Source organism: Colobus angolensis, unplaced genomic scaffold (assembly GCF_000951035.1).
Source record: "Colobus angolensis palliatus isolate OR3802 unplaced genomic scaffold, Cang.pa_1.0 Scaffold179, whole genome shotgun sequence".
In the NCBI taxonomy this organism is placed as follows: domain Eukaryota; kingdom Metazoa; phylum Chordata; class Mammalia; order Primates; family Cercopithecidae; genus Colobus; species Colobus angolensis.
Window position 1 is genome coordinate 6,351,342 of NW_012114921.1, and position 22,497 is coordinate 6,373,838.

Sequence of the window (22,497 nt, forward strand, 5' to 3'; positions counted from 1 at the left end):
GACAGGACGGGTCTGCCTCTATATTGCTGCGTGGCCAGGACCTACCTGACACAAGTAACAGTCAACACTTTGATCTACTGAAGTGCTGTTGAACTGGTTCCTAGTGACATCCATGGGTTCACAGAAACTGTCCACCTTCCCGTTGCTCCAGCCAAACATCTAACAACTGTCCTCAGTGCCTCTTCTGTCACATTCAACATATCTGCAAATCTTACAGGCTCTACTTTCAAAATATCTGCAGAACCTGACCCCTAACCACTTCCTTCACCGTCAGCCTGGTCCCAGCCACCAGCATCGCTCTCAAATTCCTGCAGCAACCCCTCAACTAGTCTCTTTGCTTCCATCCCCCACACTCCAGGCCACCTGCCCCTGGAACTGGGGAGTTAGAGAAGAGGAAAGAGTGGCAGAGCCAAGAGCCACACCTGTCTCATCAGTACGGCCACCCTACAGCACAGGGCCTTCAGACAGAGACTCTTCTGGGTGCTGGAGCTTCGAGTGCCTGGGACTCTTCCACTCTCAACACAGCAGCCCAAGTGAGGCTGCTAAAACAAAACTATGTCCTTTCCCCACCCAGAACCCTCTACTGGCAACTTGATTCACTCGCATGAAGGCACAGGTCCTTGCAGGGACCCACAGTGCCCCCAAAGGAGCTAGTTCCAGGGGCCTCTGGTCTTTACAACACCTGTTCCCACCCCTCCAGCCTTCCCGCCCTGCCTGAGATGCACCTGGGATGCAGGCATAGGCTTGCAAAGCACCTCGGGGCATCTGTGCTCGCTGTCCCCTCTCCCTGCAAAGCCCTTCCTCCGGAATGTGGCTGGGCCCATTCTTCCTCACCTCCTGCTCAGCTTCTCAGGCAGGCCTTTCCTAACCCCCCATTGAAAATCACAGAGCCCCACCGCCTCATTTCTCCTTCCTTAATGTTTCCCTATGCCGCATCTCACCATCTGATACACTGTAGCTTTTACTTATTTATTGGCTTTCTATTTACTATTATTTTTGAGACAAGGTCTCACTCTGACGCCCAGGCTGGAGTACAGTGGCATGATCTTGGCTCACTGCAGCCTCGACCTCCCAGGCTCAAGCCTCCTGCCTCAGCCTCCTGAGTAGCTGGGACTACAGGTGTGTGCCACTGTGCCTAGCTAATTTTATATTTTTTGTAGAGACAGGATTTTGCCATTTCGCCTAGGCTGGTCTCGAACTCCTGAGCTCAAGCAATCCGCCCACCTCGGCCTACCAAAGTGCTGGAATTACAGTTATGAGCCACTGCACTTGGCCTTGGCTTTCTAACTATCCCCTCTTCTGCTGGAACTTAAGTTCCATAAGGACAGAGACTTTTTCTGTTTTGTTCACCGCTACGTCCCCAAGACCCATGACAATGCCTGGCATATAGTAGGCGCTCAATAAAGGTTTGTAGGTAGTCAACTGGGTTTCTGATTTGGTTTTATTTCATTGAGGGGAAAGGCTGTCCTTCCTGGTATTTGCTGTTTTCTATGATAATCTGCAGATAGGGATGGGGTAAAGGTGGAAGTGAAAAGTCCAAAGGCTCCCCGGAAAGGACCTGAGAGGAAGACCCCAGAGCGTGATGTGAAAGGGGCTGGGAATTCTCAGGCAGGAGACCACCTGCATAGAGTGAACAGGTGTCTCTTGGGCTTGGGGCCCCAGGACATACGACTGGGCTTAGGCATTAATCAGGGGGTACTCAATGTCCTGGAAGAGCTGCCTTCATCACAGCTGGACTTGGCCCTTGACCAGCAAGTGCTGCGGTGGGGCTGCCCAGGGCTGCCTGGCGAGGCAGATGTAGGAGTCAAAGGCTAAAAACTCAGGGCTCGGGGACCTGCCCATGATGGGAGTTCAGATCACTGCAAGAAGTGGCGTGCGCTTCCATCCTGACGGGAGCATTGCCACTAGTACACTGTCATTGGATAAACAATTAACCAAGCTGATTTTCATCTTCCTTTAAAAAAGCCATTGTGTTTCTAGGAGTTACGAAGTATGTTTTCTTTCCTAAGATGCGACGTTTATGGAGCCAGCACGGTAAATTTTTAAAAATTAAAATTATATTTAAAAAGGCAGGAACTCGGAAAACCTTACTTTAGCCCACTCTTGTATATGGCCTTAGACAAGTCCCTGAGGCAGGCCTGCGCTCGAATCCCTGGTGTGTCGCAAGGTGTGTGACCTCAGCCAGCACCTTGGTCTCTCTGGACCCGTTTCTTTCTTTAAATGTCAGAGACAGGGTCGTCCTCTGTCACTCAGGTTGGAGTGCAGTGGCAAATCACAACTCACTGCAGCCTCCAACTCCTGGGCTCAAGGAATCCTCTTTCCTCAGCGCCCCCCACCCCAAGCAGCTGCGACTACAAGCGCTCACCACCATGTTCAGCTAATTTAAAATTGTTTTGTAGACACAGGGTCTCACTATGTTGCCCAGGCTGGTCTTGAACTCCTGGCCTTAAGCAATCCTCCTGCCTTCGCCTCCTAAAGTGCTGGGATCATAGGTGCGAGCCGCCACACCCAGCCTGGGCCCCGGTTTCTTCACCTGTAAAGTGGGAGTAATAGTAATTACTCGCCAGGTTGCAGTGGGGAGTGAATGAGGTGATAAATATAAGTGCTTAGCTCATAGCCTGGCTCAGAAGAGGTGCCCAGTAGATGTAACTGGTATCAGATTGGTCACTGTTGTATCCCGATTCTCTGCTCCTAAAACTTCCTCCGGGGTGGGCCATTTCCGGAGACTCTGGGATCCTGCACTTTGACCTTTCCATGATTTCTCAGTAAATGGGTTCTAGTCCCAGAAGTAGGAAACTCAGAGCAGGAAATATCATGGAACATTCCCAGATGCCTCCAGGAGCTTTGAAAAGAGAGAGGAGAGAGAACGGGTAGGAGGGGAAGATGGGGTTTAACCAGAGTATGCCCAAGACCAGGAGGAATGGATGGGCCACTGAGCGGGGCCAGCAGGGCTATAGGAGAAGATGAAAGAGTGGGAGAGGCCAGAGCCACGCCTGTCTCAGCAGTGTGGCCACCTTACAGCACAGGGCCTTCGGGTGGGGACTCTCCTGGGTGTTAGAGCTTCAAATGCCTGGGACTCCCCTCTCTCAGGTCAGCCCTGCGTGCAACCCAGCAGTCGGCCAGCCTACAGTGTTGGTCTGTGGGGGTGAGTGGGGGCGGGAGGTTGTTCCAGGGCTGATCCATGGGCAGAGGGGAGAGGCCACCATCCAGACAAGCTCCTTGCTCCTGACATGCCCTATCTACTGCCGGGGGTGTGTGGATTGTTTCAGAACTCTGCCAGGCAGGCAGGAAGGAAGAGGGACTCAGCACCAGGCCAAAGTGGAAGGATGTCAGTATTTGGCAGAGAGGAAATGGAGGTCTGAGGAGAGTAAAAGAGGCAAAGGGGTTGACAGCACTAAGCTGTTGCTAAGGGGTACCCAGCACCTTTGGGATCTAGAGCACCATGGGAGCCACGGCCTGAACCAGAGCTCAGGACACGGCAGGGCTGCTGTTTCAGGCCTAAGGAGGTCCGGGGAATGATGTCTCTTAGTCCCAGTTCCCTGTCAGAATGCTGTGACCTGGAATGAGTCATATCCCCTCCCTCAGCCTCAGTCTCTCATCTGCAAAATGCAGAAAATGCCACCTGTCCCTCCTGCCTTGCAAGGTTATCTGAGCATCCGACAAAGGCATGGCTGTAGGCGCCCACTAGGGCCCAGTGGAAGGACCAGGGATTGATGCCTCCAAGGGGCCTTAGGAGACCTGCGTTCGAGTCCCTGCTCTGCCCCTGGTTCCCAGAGGACCCTGGGCAAGGCTTGCCTCTTTTCTAGGACTCAGTTTCCTCCTTGAAGAAAGAAATGCCTACAGCACACACAACTCAAAAACCAAACACAAAAGTCACTCCACAAACCACTCCACACAAAAACACACTCCAAAAAAAGGAGAAAAAGCCCAACCCTTTCCCCGAGACTCAGCACCGTGGGGGCTCGGGACCAAGCCCCACCAGGCCGCTGGGGTCTTTTACCTTCGCAGCAGCTGCTGAGTGGCGCAGAGTGCCCGATGAATAACCACAGAGAAACTACAACAGGAACCACGGTGCAGAGTGAGATGGGGAGAGGAGGGGCAAGGAGAATGTGGTGGGTCACAAAACCACTCAAAATCCACCACGGAGAGAGGGGGACCATCAGGGAGAGGTCTGGGGTCCTGGAAGCTCTGTGATGTCTTGATGGTCCTGAGGGCAGGGGACTGCCAGGCACCTGGACAGGCATGGAGGGGGCCGGGGCTGTCTTCCCCTTGAGGCCTTCCATGCACCCTCCAGGGAACCATGGGACAGGAGGAAAATATGAAATAAAAAGGCATGCAACCTTGCAGGAGAAAACCTATTAGACCCTCACCCTAGGGCCTAAGGAAAGGCGGAGGGGGCAGTTCTCCCACTGTCTGATGGGATCTGCAGACATGCCCTCTTTGCCAGCTTCTCTGAGTATCCACACCCACCCCACATCCTTCAGGCTGGACGTGCTCTTAGTGCCTGTGCTCCCTTTAGCAGCTGGGTTCCAGGGGGTGGACCCCCACAGTAAACTGAGCCCTGACCAGTTCTGCTCCGTGACCTCTCAGGTGACTCTTCTCTGGGCCTTGCACCCCAGCCACATCTCCCAATTAGTACAATAAGAGGACCAGATGGGAACAGCTTTGAGGCCCCTCCAGGCCCCTCCTGGAGCCACAGCAAAGCTCCATACCCATTATGTGGCCAGGGGGGCTCAGCTGAAGCTACTGGACAAGGGCAGGGCTCAGACCCAGGCCTGGCCTGTGGGGGCCCTTCCCGAACAACGGAAACCACGCCCGGCTTACCATGGCGACGTCGGCCTGGAATATCTGCTTGATGAACTTGTTCCTGGAAGAGTGGACCAGTTGGATAATGTCCCCATGCAGGGTGTCTCGGTTCTTCTCCAGGAAGCCTGCGAGCAGCAAACAACAGTCACATCTCACCAGCTCTGGGAGGCCCTCCCCAAACCCACAACATCTGAGCCAGAAGGAACCTCAAAATCCACTAGTTCTACCATATCCGTTTCATGGTGGGGGACCCTGAGGCCTGGAGGGGACAGAGACTTGCCCAAGATCACAGAGAAAGTGAGGGGCCATCTCCCCAACAACATAGCTCCCCTCTTCCAGACCTGTTCAAGAAGGGCAGGGGGTCTCAGTCTCCAGGAGAAAGCAGGCCGCCTTCCTGACCAATCACCCCAAAGCCACCATGAGTCTTTTGAACTAAGACATCAAAAGGCCTTGTTAAGTAAGTGTGTGACCTGGGAGAGAATGCGTGTTGATCTGGTACAAGCTAATATTAAAGGAATTCATTAAAACCACCTTGTCATTGGACAGTGTGTTATGTTTTACGAGGACCCCTCACAGATCCAGGTAGGGATTACCTCCTCTGCCCCCAAAGGGAGAAAACCGATGTTCAGAGAAGTTAAGTGAGTTGCCTAACATCACCCAGTAAGCCATGGGCAGAGTTAAGACTTGAACCCAGGATGCTGGTGCAAAGGAGATTCTCTGCACCCAGGACCCGGGACCCAGGACCCCCAGGACCCCCAGGAGCCTAGGGAGATTCTCCTGCACCACACAGACCCCAGAGAAGGCTGCCACTCACAGGGACCAAGGAGTTGGAAACTGGTTAATGGGGAGGGGGTTGGTAGAGTGGGGAAAGAGGGTGTCCAGGGACTGCAGATGACTGAGGGGGAGTGCCACTGCACAGAGCAGGACAAAGGCTGCCCATGAATGGCAGACTGCACAGAGAACCAGTGCTAGGCTGCCCGCCTGGCACCTGGGGAGGGGGGAGTTGCAGGGGGCACACAGGAATAGAGGGTGGGCCTTGCAGTGGGATGTAACTGGGTTCTCATTAAAGCTCTGACAGACTCACTATGTGATCCTAGAAAGACCCCCATTCTGAGACTCCAGGTTCCTTAACTGTTGGGTGGGAAGGATACTGCCCACAAGCTTGCTTCTCTTCAGAACACCTAATACCACCCACTTCATAAATCCACATCATAAATAAGATGCTGTATTGAATAGGTTCTTTGTGAACTAGCAAATGCTGGTAGAATTCTTTCCAGTCATTTAGTCTTGTTTAACAACCTTAGGCAAGCCATTTCCCTTTCTGGGCCTCAGTTTCCAATTCTATTAAGGTAGATGACCCTTATGCTCCCTCTAGACATAGCATTCTATGGTTTTATAACTCAGCATAGAGATTACTCAATTATCACTTCTGTATCCTCAGCAACATCATGAAGCCTGGTACATAATAGATGCTAAGAGCATACTGGTTGAACTGAACGGAAAAATACAATCCTATATTACTCCAAATGAAAGACCAATTTGTTTGCGTGACAGTCCTTCAAACTTAATGTCTGCTTCCTTCTTCCAACAGTAAGATTGAATCTCACAGTCCAGTATTTTAAGGGAGTCTGAGCCGCCACCAGATTCTACCACTGCACCCTGGCTCACTGATACACTGCTGACTTCTGGACCAGTTCAGCAAGGGAGTAAGACATGGATGGGTTATAGCATGTTTGAATGTCTTTGGCCTTTTTTAAAAAAAATTAATTTTTAATTTTTTGTGGTACATAGTAGGGATAGATATTTATGGGTTAATTGGCCTTTGACTATGGGTAAGATCCCTTGAGGCTGTATGGCAGGGCTCAGGGTAGACACAGCCCATAATGGATGCCAATTTGAGGTTGGCCCTTTATACCAGGGTGGGTGGGAAGGGATTGGCAAGGGAAGTCTGCAGTCTTTTGACAAACCCTGTAAGAATTCCAAGTGAGATAAGCCCATGTTCTGACCACTCTTCTTAACTTCCAGCTTTAACATGAACCCAGTTGCATGTCCCCAGGGGAAAAGAAGATGCGTGGTCTTCAAAACTCATGCTTGGTCTTGTTGCCGAGAGTCTTAGCGGGTAACTGGGCCAGTTCTAGGCCTGACTTTGAGCCTAATGGGCTATGTTGTATCAGGTAAGGACAGTCAAGCCCCCCACCTTGTTCTGAGCCTCAGTTTCCCTAAATGTACAAACAAGCATTGAGCCCATCCAAAAGAACTGAAAGCAGGGACTTGAATACATATTTGCACACTAGTGTTTAGAGCAGCACTATTCACAAAAGTCAAAAGGTAGAAACAACCCCAAATGTCCATTCGCAGATATATGGATAAGCAAAATGTTTATCCACACAATGAAATACTATTCAGCCATGAAAATGAGGGCAATTGATACATGCTACAATGTGGATGAAAATTAACGACATTATGCTAAACGAAACAAGCCAGACACAAAAGGACAGTCACGCCTTCACCGCATAATGACATTTCAGCCAACTACAGATACAATAGTGGTGCCTAAGATGGTAATGATGTATTTTTACTGTACCTTTTCTATGTTTAAATGCACAAATACTTACCATTCTGTCAAAACAGCCTACAGTATTTAGTACAAGAACATGCTGTACAGGTCTGTAGCCTGAGGGCAATAGGCCATACCAGATAGTCTGGCTGTGTAGTAGGCTGGACCATCTAGGCGTGTAACTACACTCTGCGATGATTGACAATGACCAAATTGCCTAACGACACATTCTCATAAATGACATTAAATGATGTACAGCCATATCATATGATTCCACTTATATGAAGTACCTAGAATAGTCAAACTCACAGACAGAAGTAGAACACAGGTTGCAGGGGACTAGGAGTTGAGAAAGGAGGTATCGCTCCATGCATGCAGAGCCTCTGTTTGGGGCAGTGAGAAAGCCCTGGAAATAGCAGTACTGGATGCGCAGCACTGTGAAGTACTTAATGCCACTGAATCCAACACTTGGCCATTTTAGTCAAGTTTATATATATATATAATCACAAATTTTAAAAATCTTTAAAATTCCGGATATCTTATTCCTGGGCTGGAGAAGGGGAAGGCAGGGCTACAGGCAGGGAGCGACGGACAGCTGGCAGCCCTCTGTACCTTGGGTCTCATAGTAGACGACACCTGCAAAATGGTTGATGCCAAACTGGGTCTCGTGGTTGTTCTTGGGGGGAATGTAGTTCGCGTTGAGCTTGTGCTGGAAGTTCAGCTTGTGTAACATGGTGGTGTCCGTGCCCTGGGGAGTGGAGGGGCAATTGTGAGTCCACCCTCTCCTCCATGGGCCCCACTCCCCTCCCTGCCCATGTCTTTGCACCCTGTCTCTTCTTCAGGAGCTTCCCTCCCTTTATTTCTACATCACATAGGAGCTCCCTGGGCCCCCATTTCCCCATCTCTTAAGTGGATGAATTGGAACTACACAACTTTGAAAGTGCATTCCAGTTTAGACAATCGATTTCCCAAGACTAAAATCATGGGTGCAATCCCGTCTCCCCCTCCCCAGCTCTGAGATATATGCTGTGTCCTGAGCACCCGTTCTGTGCCAACTGCATGCTTGGATCTTCATGGCCTGGCCCAGGACCCCGTGGACTGTAGGTGATTCCCAAATGGCAGATGACTGTACTTGAATTGGCCCCAGAGCCACCTTGAGGGGTGGGTAACATTAGTCCTATTTTGCAGATGAGGAAAGCTGTGGCTCAGAGCAGGGAAGGAAGCTGTGCACGCCCAAGACCCCGGGAGGCGGTGGCAGGACCGGCCCACCTTGGGGAACTTGCTCTCCTCATCGATGAGGGAGATGATATTCATGGGCTTGTTGGCGATCATGTCCAGGGCGTCCTGGTTGTCGGTGAACTCAATGTGCAGCCAGTCGATGCTCTCCAGGTCATACTCCTCCTGCTCCAGCTTGAACACGTGTCTCACAAAGAACTGCTGCAGGTGCTCATTGGCAAAGTTGATGCAGAGCTGCTCGAAGCTACAGGGGCACAGGGATGGGGTAAGGGTGATGTTCAGGCCCCACCCTGCCATTCAGGGCCTGGCTCTGCCTCCACCTGCAGCGTGGCCTTTAGCAAGCTGCTCCCATCGTGGACTCCAAACTCTGAGGCAAGGGGGTTTATCAAGTCCACCTCCCTCCAGGTGCAGAGGAGGACACAGAGGCCCAGCAAGGGCAAAGGACTTGTCCAGGGTCACTGAAGGAGAGTTAAGGCTTTTCAGAACCCTTTCCCTTGTATGATCAAGCCCTGGGGAGGGCTGGGGATTGGCAGGTGGGCACCCAAACCCCAGGCAGATTGCCTGGGAGAGAAAGAGCCCAGACACTGGCTGGTGGGCCTTACAGGGATATCGAAAGTGGCCTTGGGAGGTGGGAAGCGGGATGACAAGGCTTGGGAAACAGCCCCGGCTGCAGACAAGGCCGAGCCACAGACACAGCCCTGTGTGTTGAGTGTGGTGTTTTGGTGCTGGACGAGGGCTTTGAGACATCCAAACAGCACAGGAACTGACATGACTTGCCAGGTCCTGACTTTCCAGCAGGAAGTGGGGCTCCAGGACCCACCTGTACGTGACACACCCATCAGCCCCTCACATGGCCCCTAAAAGGCAGAGAATCCCAATGGTGGCTGAGACCCCAACACAAGTGTGGCTCAGGCCCGGCCTCCCTGCTTTGAGACACCTTGCAGCATGGATCTGGGCAGATCAGCAGTGGCCAGCGGGGTCTGGAGACCAGAGGTTGCCTCCCCAAGTGTTCAGGACGTGTACAGCCTCCTCACAACCCCAGCCGGGCTCAGCTGACCTTGGGGAGGTGAGGGACACAAGGGGATGAGAAAGAAGGGGAGAGGGACCACCGTGATGGTGGAACAGCCTGGCAGAGTATATTAGGAGGCAACTAAATGTGCTTCACAAGAGAGAGACATGATTATTTCTTATGTCCGTATTGGGGAAGGAAATTCCCATGAGCAGAGCCCCATGCGGTACCTGTTCACAGCAAAGTTCTCGAACCCAAAGATGTCCAGGAGGCCAATGGACCTGCGAGAGTTCTTCACATCCTGGGAGGGAGGCTTGTAAATTGCAGCGTTGATCTTGTCCACAATCCACACGAACAGCCGCCCGTAGATCCCCTGAAAGGCAGCGATCAGCCGCTGGCATCAGCCACACCCTTCCCCGGGGGACAGGCCTGGCTCCTGGACCCTTCGTGGCCTCGCTCCAGCCCTTGCATGGAACAAAGTGATATGTGGAATCCCCAACCCTTTACTTAAGCTGTTCCCTCTGCCTGGAGCCCCCTTCTCCTGCTTGAACAGTTGCTATACATTTTTCAAGGCTCTGTTGAGATAACAGCTCCTCTCTGAGAAGCCTTCCCTGACCCTGCAGCCGGGGAAGGAGCCCTCCTTGGGGCTCTCATCTCTCTGTCCAACCCTGTTTATCTCTGAGGTCCCCGAACACAGCCCAGGGCCTGGTGTGGTGGGGGTGAAGGCTCCATGAATGGCAAACGAGGGGCTGTAGAAACAGGACCCGATCCAGCCCCCCTCTTCTGTGTCTTCTACAGAGAGACCAAAGAGAATAAACCGGGGCTGGGAACAGCATGGCTGATCAAAGCAGGCCAAAAGCCAAGGGCCTGGGGTGGCCAGAGCTAGGAAGGTCCCAGAGGAGCATGGGTACCTGGGACTCGAGGAAGGTTGACGGTGGCCCCAGGGCAGGCAGGGGTGGCGACCCAGACGTCTACCCGCCTCCCAGGACTCCTTGGCACCTGCTCATCAACAGCCCAACTTCCCGAGGGTTAGGGCGAGCAAGCGGCCCCTTCCTTCCAGCCCACCTTGACGAAGGCATCGCGTACGTCCAGTGCCTGCTCCCTGCTCAGTGGGGTGGACACCGTCTCCCCACGGGTGATGAGGGTGCGGCTGGTCAGGCAGCTCATCAGGTCTGGGGGATTCACCTGGTGCAGGCAACACCCCCGGGGCTCACCATCCAGACTGCCCCTTCCCTCCACCCACAACCAGACCCCTCCACTTTCCAGCACTGGCCTGGCCCAAACCACTGCCTCCACTAAGCACACCAGCCCCAGGGCCCACGGCCAAATTCTCCCCAGCCATGGAAACCTGCCGTGGTGCTGCCTGGAAGGAACTTCTATCTCCTTGACAGCCCCGCTTAACTCCCTCCAGCATGTCACCTGTCCTTTCTAGGACAATCCCTAACTGGCTTTATTCATCCCGGTTTTCCAACCCTAGTAAGTGTTTGCTAAAAGACAGACAGACTCAATGCATTTGACCCATGGACACCAGTGCCCTTTGCCCAGATGTGGAGACTGAGGCCCAGAAGGCAGGGATGACTCACCCAGGGTCACATAGCCCAGGGCATCACAGGGCCCCCACCTGCCCTGCCATCCCCAGGGCAGCTCCTCCAGGACCTATGCCTAGCACAGGACCTGCACGCGGTTGCTTCTCCATATTGAACAGAGCTCTCCAAACCAGAGGGTCCCAGCAATGTGGTTCCCACATCCCAGCCCCCAATGAGCTTGAACTCAACCCTTCAGATGGACAGAAGTCGTGGAGGGGAGAGAGGTCGGGCACTGACCTCAAGCAGGGATGCAGCTGTGGCCAGCGACGGGGAGAAGAGGACCTCACAGGCATCCAGATTTTCAAATGTGCGGGCTATTGGCAGTAAAGGGCACAGCATCAGGGGAGGGAGAGTGGGCAACAGGGGCAAGGGGACTGTCCTAAGAGGACTAGGCTGTCACTCTTGCTGCCGGGGTCCTGCCCTGTCTAGGGAGGGCATCAGCACTGTGACGAAATGCTTCCCGGGTCAAGGTGTATTTGATTAATGTTCTCACCATGAGACTGCAGGCACCATGAGGGTAGGGACCATGTATGCCCCTCACATGGCACCATGCCTGGCATTCAAGGAACAGACACTGGTCGTTGCAGCTCTCTCCCCACTCCCAGGGCTCTTGGCAGCAGCCCTGGCTCCTGTTAGACAAACTTTGGATCACCCTTCCCAACATGCGCTCTGTTCTCAGGGCCTTTGCACAAGCTCTTCCTTCTGTCAGCTTACATTTCCCTGTGTCTCTTAGCCTTTCAAGATGACTAGACTATGATCTTAGTGCTGGGATCATTCATTCCCTGGGCACATTTCCTGGGGCTCCTACTCTGCCTGGGGACTATGCCGGGAACCAGGGGCAAGAGCAGAGTGGGACCCGCCACCTGCCTCAGGGGACCACCTCCCAGCACATAGTAGGTGTCCAAGAATGTTAGATGAGTGAACATGTTCCCTTCCCTAGCCTTCTCCCTTTCCAAAGATGGCTATCCAGTCACTCACACCTTACAATGATTAGTTCAGAGATAAACCCTCTCTCTAAGACATCTGACTTTAAAGAAGAAACCAACTTTGAAGTGAGTCTTAAAGGGTCCATAGACAACTCCCAATATACTTTAACTGTACCTCTCCATGGTGGACTGTCAGCACAGAGACGCTACACCCAAAGCTGATTTCAAGCTAGCAGACCTGTTCAAATCTACCCACAGGCGAATTCTTCCCAGCTTCCATCCCAAAGAGGGCATGTGTTGGGACAGAAACTGAACCACCAACACTGTGTGGGCAGCAAGGCACTGCACTGCCCTTGGCGCAGGGGTGGGGCAGGGCAAGGGCAGCGCAGCCTCACCCTCATACTGCAGGTTGCCCAGGTGCAGGATGGCGGCCAGGAGCTTCGAGATCTCCCAGTTCTCGGTGTCAGTGAACATGAGCACCTTCATGGCGGAACGGATATTGGCGTACTCCTGGCTGTCCACCCGGCCCTCACAGGTTACGCAGTTACCCTGGTGGGCAGGGTGGGAGAGTGGGGTGCAGGAGGATGTCAGTGTACCCCCAGAGGGGCAGTGCCTGGCTGCCTGCCCAAAAGGCCCTTTCTGCCTGACAGGCCAGGCCAGCCTGGGGCCCTAGGCGCTGACTTCACCCGGTGAGCACCACAACTCCTCCAGAAAGTCTGGAGAGTCTAGAAAGCCCGGGCTTCCCAGGAACTCATTCTCCACATCTGGGGGTGCTGGTGCCCCTTCTTCAGAAGAGCAGGCAGGTCACTGATGCCAGGCCAGCCCCTGTTGCCCACCTGGCAGTCACAGCACTTAGGCCCTACCAGGCTCCTGTAGCCCCCCCAGGGATACCCACTATCAGGGACTTGACCCCCTAGGCAGGTACCCCCTGGTGGAGACAGAGGAGAGAGGTAACTGCATACAAGCAGGGCATCAACGGGGGCACACCGCATTTTCTGTGTGTCTACAAGATGTGGGTGTGTGTGTGCGTGCACGTGTGTGCCAGCCAGCTACAGGAAGTGTCCAGGGTCACCTGTCACACCTACAACACACACATGCACAGACACACATATGCTTCAGGTGCCGTAGCCCACACTTACGTCCATGTGGCCTGGCCCACCCCAGCCCAGCCCAGGCAACCAGACATGGGCTCTCCCCAGGGCTAAAGGAGTGGTGCTCCCCAAGCCAGCCTGCCATGTGCATGCCCTAAGATCCCCCACCCTTTGCTTGGTGGCAGCAATGGCCAGGGGCCCACTTCTCCTTGGTGTCCAGACAAGCCAGCAAGAAGCTGGCACCTGAGCCCTGTGACCAGTGAGACCTCAAGGCTGAGTCTGCAGCAGCCAGCTCCCTGCAATCCTAGGGTGGGTGCCCCCCTACCCAGGTGCCCGCCTGGGCCTCACCATGGCCAAGTAGTTGTAGTCAGAGGCCTGGCCCAAGCCCAGCTTCTTCTTCTGATCTTCACTCATGCCCTCCAGCATGCAGTAGAACACGTGGTAGTTCCTTTCATCTGGGGCCTGAAAATGTGGGCACAGTGTTGGGGGCCAGGGGAGGAGGGCCGGAGGAGGCCATCAGGAACTAGCCTGGGACGATGGTCTACCATTTTAACAAATGGCTTGTGGAGAAGCCCATCAGTGGGTTTCATGGTGGGGTTTCCAGCACAGAGGCAAGCAGGCAGCAATACGGGCAGGTGGGGGAGCATCAGGGCCACACAGACCCCTGAGGCCAGGGACCTGGGTCTATTCCTGCATCCCTGGTGCTCAGGCTCACCTGGCGACAGACGCGCGACTTCTCCAGCAGGTACTGCTCAATCTTGGCGCCCTCGATGGCGCCCCGCTTGTTGAAGTGGATGTCGATGTACTTTCCGAAACGGCTTGAGTTGTCGTTGCGGATGGTCTTGGCATTCCCGAAGGCTGCGGAGTGAGTAGGGTGTCACTGGCAAAGCCCTCTCCCGCCCCACTGCCTGGTCCCACCCTCGGAACCCTGGTCCTACCTTCCAGAATGGGGGTGGCCTCCAAGACCTGCTGCTCAATCCATGAGTGTTGCCCACTGATGGCTGCCAGGAACTGCAGGATCAGCTTTGTGCTCTCCGTCTTCCCAGCCCCAGATTCCCCACTGCAGAGGGAGGGAGTGGCAGGACCTGTCACAACCTACAGGGACTCCCCACCCAACTGGAACTCAGCCCAGGCTGCACCATCCACCAGCTCCCCCATCTGTAATAACGGCTGACAATATGGACCCTCCAGGGCTGGGGCAGGGCTCAAGGGCCCAGTGCTCTACTGCATTCTCCTTCACCTTCATTCAGACACAAACACCCCTGCATCTGTACTTGCCATAGAGAACAACACATATTAGATGTGCAGTCAATGCTTTGTCTTTTACCCTCTGTCCAAAAGAAAATAGGAGCCTGAGATGTCAACTGACCATAACTTAACAGGAGCCAGCAGTAAACAAGGCTGGCCTCAAAAGCTAATGTGAGCTTTGGTAGCGTAGAGATATGATACCTGAGAAAGGGGAGGTGATTTTCTACATTGTTACACAGCACAGAGTACATAGGTCTGGCTCCTGAGGAGCTTGATGGCATTTCTGATAGCACGGGCAATTCCTAGAGGTATCAGCAGGAACCCACAGCTGGAGCTCTAGGTCCTAAGCCTGGAGCTCCACACAGGTGCTGGGCCGCCCACCTGATGATGCAGCACTGGTCACGGCTATTGCGTTTCATGTTGAAGTAGCAGTTGTCAGCAATGGCAAAGATGTGGGGGGGCATCTCCCCAATCTTCTTGTTGGTGTACTGGCGGATGTGCTCTGGTGAGTAGATGGAGAGCAGCTGGTAGGGGTTCACAGCCACCAGGATGGAGCCCGTGTACGTCTGTGGGCAGCAAGAGATGGGGAGCTCACTGATTCTGTGTGGGAGACTCTGACTCTAGAAAGCTCTTGGGATCTGCTCTGGAGGGAAGAGTCTTGGCTTCGGAGTCATGTGGGTGGACCTGGAGCCAGAATCGGGCCTCCTTAGGAGCTGGGGCAGGGCCATCCGTCCAGCACTGGGTCTGGCTCGGAGTAAGTGCTCAGTGACATTTGATGAAGAGGTAGGTGGAGTCTCTACGCCTAGATTTCCTTCTCTTTATCTGTAAAAATCAGTATAACTGTTTGTGAAGATTAGAGGAGGTGACATCTTTTAAAATTCATGGCACACAGTAGGTACTCTGCAAATGCTGACTCCCACCACGGCCTTCAGGCCCTGTATCCCAAGCTTTTGGAGTGAAATTAATCAACGGGACCATGTCCGGGGGAGGCCAGGTTGGTGAGGGAGAGGGGTGTGAGAAATGAGCTATAAAGAGCTGAAGGAGCTGGGGTATGTGGCTTGGGGGCTGGCTGGGCCCCGCTCTCTGTAGCACTGCCCCAGGACAAAGGGAGACGCTGCGCTCCGGGGGACAGAGCACCTCCAGTCCTCCTGTGCAGCGTAGGCACAGGGGCCAGGCGCACCTCAGATAGCCTTAAGGGGGTTCTCTACTTGGGCTCCTCTGTTAGTGCAAAGATCGCAAAGATCAGCTGTCTGTAGGCAAGGCTTCCTGTTGTGGGCTTGGGGTCCTGCCACAGGGGACAACAGCCTGGCCCTCCTGCCACCAGAGCAGGGTGAGGCACTCAGGGTTACTTCTCCCTCCTCCCACCCCATGTCTCAAACTTGAAAAGGTTAGGCAGGCCTAGACCATAATTGGCAATGGATGTATTGATATCTGGGGCCTGGAGAGGCTGAAGAAAGATGTCCAGGGGAGGTGACAGTCTGCCCTCCCCTTCCCATTCAGGGCTCAGTGCATCACAGCAGAGCCGCAGCTATGCCCCAGCAGCCTCAGCCTACCGTGGCCATGCAGGGAGCTGACCTCCCTGGCTGCAGGCACTGCATGCTGGGGGAAACGCCCACCCTGGGGCCAGGTGGGGCCAAGACCCAGCTTCCAGTCCTGGCCTTGGCTGTCCTGGACCAGGAGAGCTGGCCAGAAACTGCCCTTCTCTGGGCCCAGGAAGACCTTCCTTTCCCACCTAAGCCTCTTCCTCCAATCAGCCCATGGAGGGAAGCACTCGAGCCTCACTGTGCTGACCCACTAACCGTGCCACGAGAGCCAAGCAGGAAGAGCTACGGTGGGGTGGGGGTGGGAGGCTGGAGGGGAGCAGCCAAGCCAAGCAGGCAGCCAAATACGACACCAGTTGGAGCTGGCTTTCTGTGCCACACTCACCCGCCCTCCGCAGGTGGTCTGAGGTTGCAAAGTGCAGAGCAGAAGAAAAGGAAGCTCGTCAGTGGGGAATAGGGGCTATAAGAGCATTTTCCACGAATGGCACCCACATGGCCCAGGGCTGCTGAATTCTCAGATCAGGCCCTGCCCTTGGACCCCTCAGGCACGGTCCCCTACAGCTTGGCCCTGCCCAGCCGTGGGAACTAGCTAGATTCTGGTGGAAACCTGCATCAGACTAGGAACCAGCCCCAAAGAATATCCCTTTGGCAAACCTCAGTTTGCTCATTTGTAAAAGGCGAGGTTAACACCCACTTCCCTTGGCTGTTGTAAAGACTAAAGGGAAAAGACACAATTTTGCCAGGTGCCTGGTACATAAACGCCACCTTCCTTTCTTTTGAGGCAGAGTCTCGCTCTGTCGCCCAAGCTGGGTGCAGTGGCTCAATCTCAGCTCACCGCAACCTCCATCTTCTGGGTTCAAGAGATTCGCCTGCCTCAGCCTCTCGAGTAGCTGGGATTCCAGGCATGTGCCACAACGCCCAACTAAACTTTCTTCCTGATTTCTTCTTAATAATGTGATGCTCAGCCATCTGGCCCATGATCCCCACACAGCACAGGCTGATGCCATGCAGCCATTCAACAACCCTCTACTGAGACACACGGGGAGGCTGGGGTGTGAGGGCCCTGAGGGAGGCACCTAGATCTCATGAGGTAGGGGTGTAGGGGAGGGAGAGCCAGGGGGCCCACCCGCGGGTAGCAAGCACAGAGGCGTGAAAGAGCGTGACATTTGGGAGGTCTGCTGCTGAAAGGTCACCCCGGCAGTTGTGGGGATGAATGGTTGTCACCCAGGCTGGAGGCAGAGGCTGTTTCAGATCTAATGGACCAGCCTCCAGGAGGTGGTCAGAGCCCAGTGGAGGGAGGCCCTGGGAGCAGGCTCCGTGGCCACGTGCAGGGCACGGGCAGTCCAGAGAGGGAAATGGGGGATGCTGAGATGCTCTGAGAAGCTGGCCCAGGGCTGGGGCTAGGCCTCTTCCCACCCATGGCACCCACAGCCTTCTCCACTCTGCCCACAGCCCAGAGGGTCCTCCTGTGCATGAACCCTTCAGCCCTGAGCCTCCTGACGTCCCTACTTGATGCCACCAGCACGTCCAGACCAGAGCTTCCCCTTCCCTCCAACTCTGCTCTCTCCAGCCTTCCCAACTTGACCAACAGCATCACCACATCCCTCGCCCAGGGCAGGAACCTGGGGAGCCCCTGGACACCCCTCCCTCACACCACTCCCACTCTCCATCTGCATGCCGCCTCCCTGGCCAGGCCACGCTATCTCAGCAGCCCACTGCAGGTGCCTCCCCACTGGGCTCCCAGCTTCCACATTCGCCCCCACAACAATCTATCCTCCACTCAGAGCTGCGCCGGCTTTTAAAACATCTAACCACATCATCCCTGCTGAAAACCCTCCAGCGGTTTCCCACAGCCTCTGGACAAAGTCCAAATGCTCTTCCTGCCCACAAAGCCCCAAGCCCTGGCCCCTGCCACCCTCGTCAACCTCAACCCACAACCAAGAGGCTCCATTCATATGAAACTCTCAGTTAAAAGCACCACACTCCAACCCCTGCCATCTCAGACCAGGGACACACTTCCCCTACCCCTTCACCCAGATAATTCCTTCTCATCCTTCAGTTCCAAGCCGAGATGACGCCTCCTCCAGGAAGCCAGGCACCTTCCTGTACAATCATCATACCCACAGGTCTCCTTCAGCATGCCCAGTTGATTCCTCTACAGTCCCCATTCAAGGCCTCCATCCCTCAGGGCCTGTCACAATGCACGGCACATAGGAGATGCTCAGCAACATTTGCTGAGTGGCTGAAAGAGCAACTAGATCAATGGGCAGGGAAGTACTGGGTGAACAGCGTCCACCGCCAGCCACAGCAACCTGCAGGGAAGGTAGCGAGGGGACAGGCCTGTCAGCAGCACTGAGGCAGCCCCAGCCACGCTGAAGGGAAGGGCGGTTGGGATGTGGCCAGTGGAAAACCACAGAACAGCGTGGAAGGGATGCTACCATCTGTGCAGAAAAAATGAATAATTTTTTGTATATGTATGTATGCATGTATGTATCTACCTAACTACTACAAAACAAATAATAGAAACGAGTCCTCCTTCCTCAGTGAGGAGGATTCTCTCCAGCAACAGGGCGAGAGCAAACCCTGTTGGGCTCAGGACTTTGCAGCTCCCACTCCATCACCCCTTTTACTCCTCAGAAGGCCTCGGGAGGTGTGGTCATATTCCCCTTTCGCAGATGAGAGAAGCGAGCCTCCAGGAAGTGGGGAGACTTGCCAAGGTCGCACAGCAGATGTGTGTGGGGTGAGGTGAATGAGAAACCCTGGCACCAGAGCCCCAGCTCTGGCCTCTCCACCTGGGCTTCCCCAGACCCCAGAAACACACCCACGGGACCTGCAGAGCCAACAGCTGGGGTCTCCTGAAGAGGAGCCCGGCCACCACTGGCAATGAGACCCTGGCCCTATCCGGGCTTCTGTGCCCATTGGTCCTCCAAGGTCTTAGCACTGCTCCCTGAGCCCTCTGGCCTGTCTCTCTGACTCTAAGGATTCAGATTGGCAGAGAATTAATGCCCAGCACAGACCTCTTGCTCAAATCTCTAGTAGTAAAATCTGCCCTGTGGAGCCACAGGTTGGGTAGGGAGAGAGAAGGACTGTTCCCAAACCAGGGATACAGCACATGTGGTCCCTAGGGGTCCCCAGACAGAGCTCGGGGGGCCTCTCTGAGGCCACAGAGATGTAGCAGGAATCAATTTCACCTCCTCCAGGAAGCGCCCAGGCCTGTCGGCTCTGGGGACTTCATTAGCATTTAGCAGGCCATGGAGACCAAGAACACATCCTGGGACTCTCAAGTCTTCCCAGAGCCACAGAGGTGCCCACTCCATGCAGTCTCCCTGTTGTGCCTAGGAAAGGCTGAGACCAGACAGGGATAGGGACGTCCCCAAGGGCACACGCCAAGACTGGACACCAGCCTCCTGCCTCCCAGATCAGGGCTGCAGCCTCTGCTCAGCGTTAGAGAGCCCTGGGTCCCCACCAGCCCTTCCACTCAATGCGGGGACAGTCCTTGCTCTCTGGGCATGCAGTGAGGGGTTGCTAAATGTTCTCTAAGGGCCTTTTCTCATCCTGGAGTGGCTACGGCTGATATGTGGCCCTGGGATGCTCTCTTGGGCTCCTGGGGACAGGGAAGCTGGAGGCAGGAGAGCCCAGGACAGGCAGTCGAGAACAGAGCATCCACCGGCCCAAGGCTGTGAGCTGGCCATGGTAATAGGAGGAAATCCTGAGTGCATGTGTTGTGTCCAGGGTAATCCAATCCATGAAGGGACAGGAGGTTGCCATGGTTAGGGACAGGTACAGTTTCCGGGTGGAACGATGGCCCGGTTGCTTCTTCAAAGCCCTGCTCTAATCCTACCTCATCCACCAAGTCACAGAATCATGAACTCAGCGAGTCAAGGAAACCTCTTTGAATCCTGTAGTTCTTGAGCATGTCCAAGAGACACTGAGAATCTAAGGTCGGCGGACTATTGGAGCTGAAGCCCTTCCAGGTGCCACAGCGTGGTTTCCTGGCCAGGCATCCTGGACAAGAAGGCAGCTTAGATACCTACCTGGGCCCCTACCCCATCCCTCCACAGGGACGGCCCCGCCTCCTCCCTCTCACACAGAAAATAAGTCAGAAAGGTTATGTGAGAACTTCAAATGAGGCAAATGGTTCAGATTTGGGGCCTTTCTGGAGAACCCATAAATCCCTGAAGTTATTTTCTTTGAAACCCTCCTGGAAGATGTAATGTCCAAGCGATCCTCTGCTGGCCGCCCGGGCATCAGCTCACCACCCTCCTAACTTTACAGACAAGATTCACTGAGCCCATGGGGTCTGAAGTTTTTTCCTTCCTCTCCCTTATGAATCCTGTTTTTGCCTTTGTTCCTAGATGCAGCTGACCTACCGACTCCCTCGCGTGAGGACCGGCTTGCCTGCACTGTGGCTGACCCACAGGCTTTAAGCCCCTGAGCTATGCTGAGACACTGGTCTGCAGGAGGCCTGGTGGGACAACTTCCATCTTACCCAGCTCCTCCCCTGAGATGGGGCCCTCTGTGTCTCCTGACAGGAGAGTGGGCCTTGGGTTCCAGCCTTGGCATAGGACTGAGACAAAGCATTGGCCCTGGAAGTGCCCTGTAGGCAGGTAGACAGGCTCCCTGCTCACCTAAGACTGCCCAGGCCTGGGTGAGGGGCCACAGAGGACCCCAGCACCCACCAGTGACCACTTGCCCTCCAGGGAGAGGAACAAAGAGGGGGCTGCCAAGAAGTGGGGTGTAGACACCAGCAGGTCCTTGTGAGATACAGCGGGCGGGTGTCCCTGCCCTGGGCTCAAGTTCTAGCTCCTCCCCGCTGCCTGGGTGATGCTGATGACATCTGGAGGTACCCTCCATGCCCTGCCCCTCTAAGTGCAGGTAAGGCCTGACTGAGGAACAGAGTGAGAGGGGCATCGTCAGGGCTAGAGGGCTCTCTGCCAAAGTCACTTCCTATGCCCAAACAATGGACGGCAAGGAGCCACATGCAGCCTCTCCTCCGGAGCCTAAAGCTGCAGAGGGACCTAGAGTCAGAGAGTGGCTGAGGACCTCTCTGGCAGCTGAGGAGCCATAATTCAGGGCTTCTGAGAGGGACTGAACCCCTGGCCCTGAGAGCTCCTTGCCGTGATTCTTCAGTGACAACACCTGGGGCTCTCTGAGACTTTTCCAGCCCTGGGCCCTGGCACCCCTTCATGGCCCTGACAACCTGAGGGATGCTGTGCCTGCCGATCACTCACCAGCATGGCCCTGCCTCCAGCATTTATTCAGGCCATGCCCCCTCCTGAATGCCATCTCTACCAGCCAACCTCACCCACCTCCAGAAGCCCAAACACCACTCCTCTGAGCTGGGAGCCAAATCACTCCTGCAGACCCGACACCTCCGCCAGTAATGCTCCTAGTACCAGCCTTCCCTGGGCCTGGGTCTCGAGATAATCAGGCCAGCACTGCGTGGAGGAGAGGGGGATCCTTCCTGTTCCCTGCTGGGGGTTGCACCTCCTTGGTTTCCTTTGCCCTTGCACTGCTGGAGGATGGGGCTGGGTCAGAAGCAGGCAGTGACCCGGGCATGGCACAGCTCTGGGCCTGATTAAACCTGCGGCGTCTCAGTTTCCCTGTCTGCAACTGGGCTATGGGGCTAGAGCAGCAGTTCTCAGAGTGTAGACCAAAGACCCCTGGGGGTCCAAGACCCTTACAGGAAGTCTGCAAAACCTTCTCTTTTCCAACTACACATCTGTGAGGCCAAATTTTCTTCATACACTTCAGCCAAAATATCACATCAGACTGGACATTAAGCAGAGATGAGAATCCAGTTGGCTTTATTAAGCCAGACATTAAAGAGATTTGAAAAAACCTGTAAAACAATGCTACTCTTCTCACCATTTTTTTTATTTTGGGAAATGTCATTTTTAGTAAAAATGTTATTTATGTTATTTTATAACAGATTTATCATGGTTACTTTTTCAAAAATTAATACATGTTTCTAAATGTCTCAGTTTTAACTTCTAATATGGCAAATATCAACAGATATAACTCAGTATACAAAAGTCCTTTGGGATCCTCAATAATCCTCAATAATTTTTAAGAACATAAAGGGTTCCTGTGACCAAAAAGTGTGAGAACCTCCAGAGTAAATGATCTGCACGGACCCTTATTGTTCTGATCTTCTCTGAGCTTAGCCTCTTGGAATCTGCTGTGTCCTGGCTGGGGAAGACATCTTTATCTGTCCTCTTGAGTTTGAAGGTGGAGAGTGGTATGTGTGTGTGTGTTTCTAATATCAAGGTTTGAGGGGAGGAGGAGCAGAGCATGTTCCCTCCTTTAGCACACTCCTGAGGATATCCATCCATCCTCTCTTGCCCCTGAGGCCTGATGGCAGGTCCTAGCCCCTTAGCAAACACCCAGCAGAGCAGCCCTTCTTTATCTGTCCTCTTGAGTTTGAAGGTGGAGAGTGGTATGTGTGTGTGTGTTTCTAATATCAAGGTTTGAGGGGAGGAGGAGCAGAGCATGTT

At 54.2% G+C, this 22,497-nt stretch overlaps 1 protein-coding gene across 3 annotated transcripts in view; it reads right to left on the reverse strand.

The window, feature by feature from the left end:
* MYO7A (myosin VIIA) overlaps window positions 1–22,497 on the reverse strand; it is an 87,291-nt gene that overhangs the window by 44,027 nt on the left and 20,767 nt on the right. For all 3 annotated transcript variants that reach the window (XM_011938939.1, XM_011938942.1, XM_011938940.1), the window contains exons 5-15: window positions 14,841–15,025; window positions 14,150–14,271; window positions 13,927–14,069; window positions 13,560–13,673; window positions 12,516–12,669; window positions 11,432–11,508; window positions 10,674–10,793; window positions 9,839–9,981; window positions 8,633–8,843; window positions 7,976–8,111; window positions 4,825–4,931 (exon numbers count right to left, since the gene is read on the reverse strand). In XM_011938939.1, coding sequence (XP_011794329.1) covers window positions 4,825–4,931; window positions 7,976–8,111; window positions 8,633–8,843; window positions 9,839–9,981; window positions 10,674–10,793; window positions 11,432–11,508; window positions 12,516–12,669; window positions 13,560–13,673; window positions 13,927–14,069; window positions 14,150–14,271; window positions 14,841–15,025 — 1,512 coding nt within the window. The remainder of the gene's footprint in view (window positions 1–4,824; window positions 4,932–7,975; window positions 8,112–8,632; window positions 8,844–9,838; window positions 9,982–10,673; window positions 10,794–11,431; window positions 11,509–12,515; window positions 12,670–13,559; window positions 13,674–13,926; window positions 14,070–14,149; window positions 14,272–14,840; window positions 15,026–22,497) is intronic.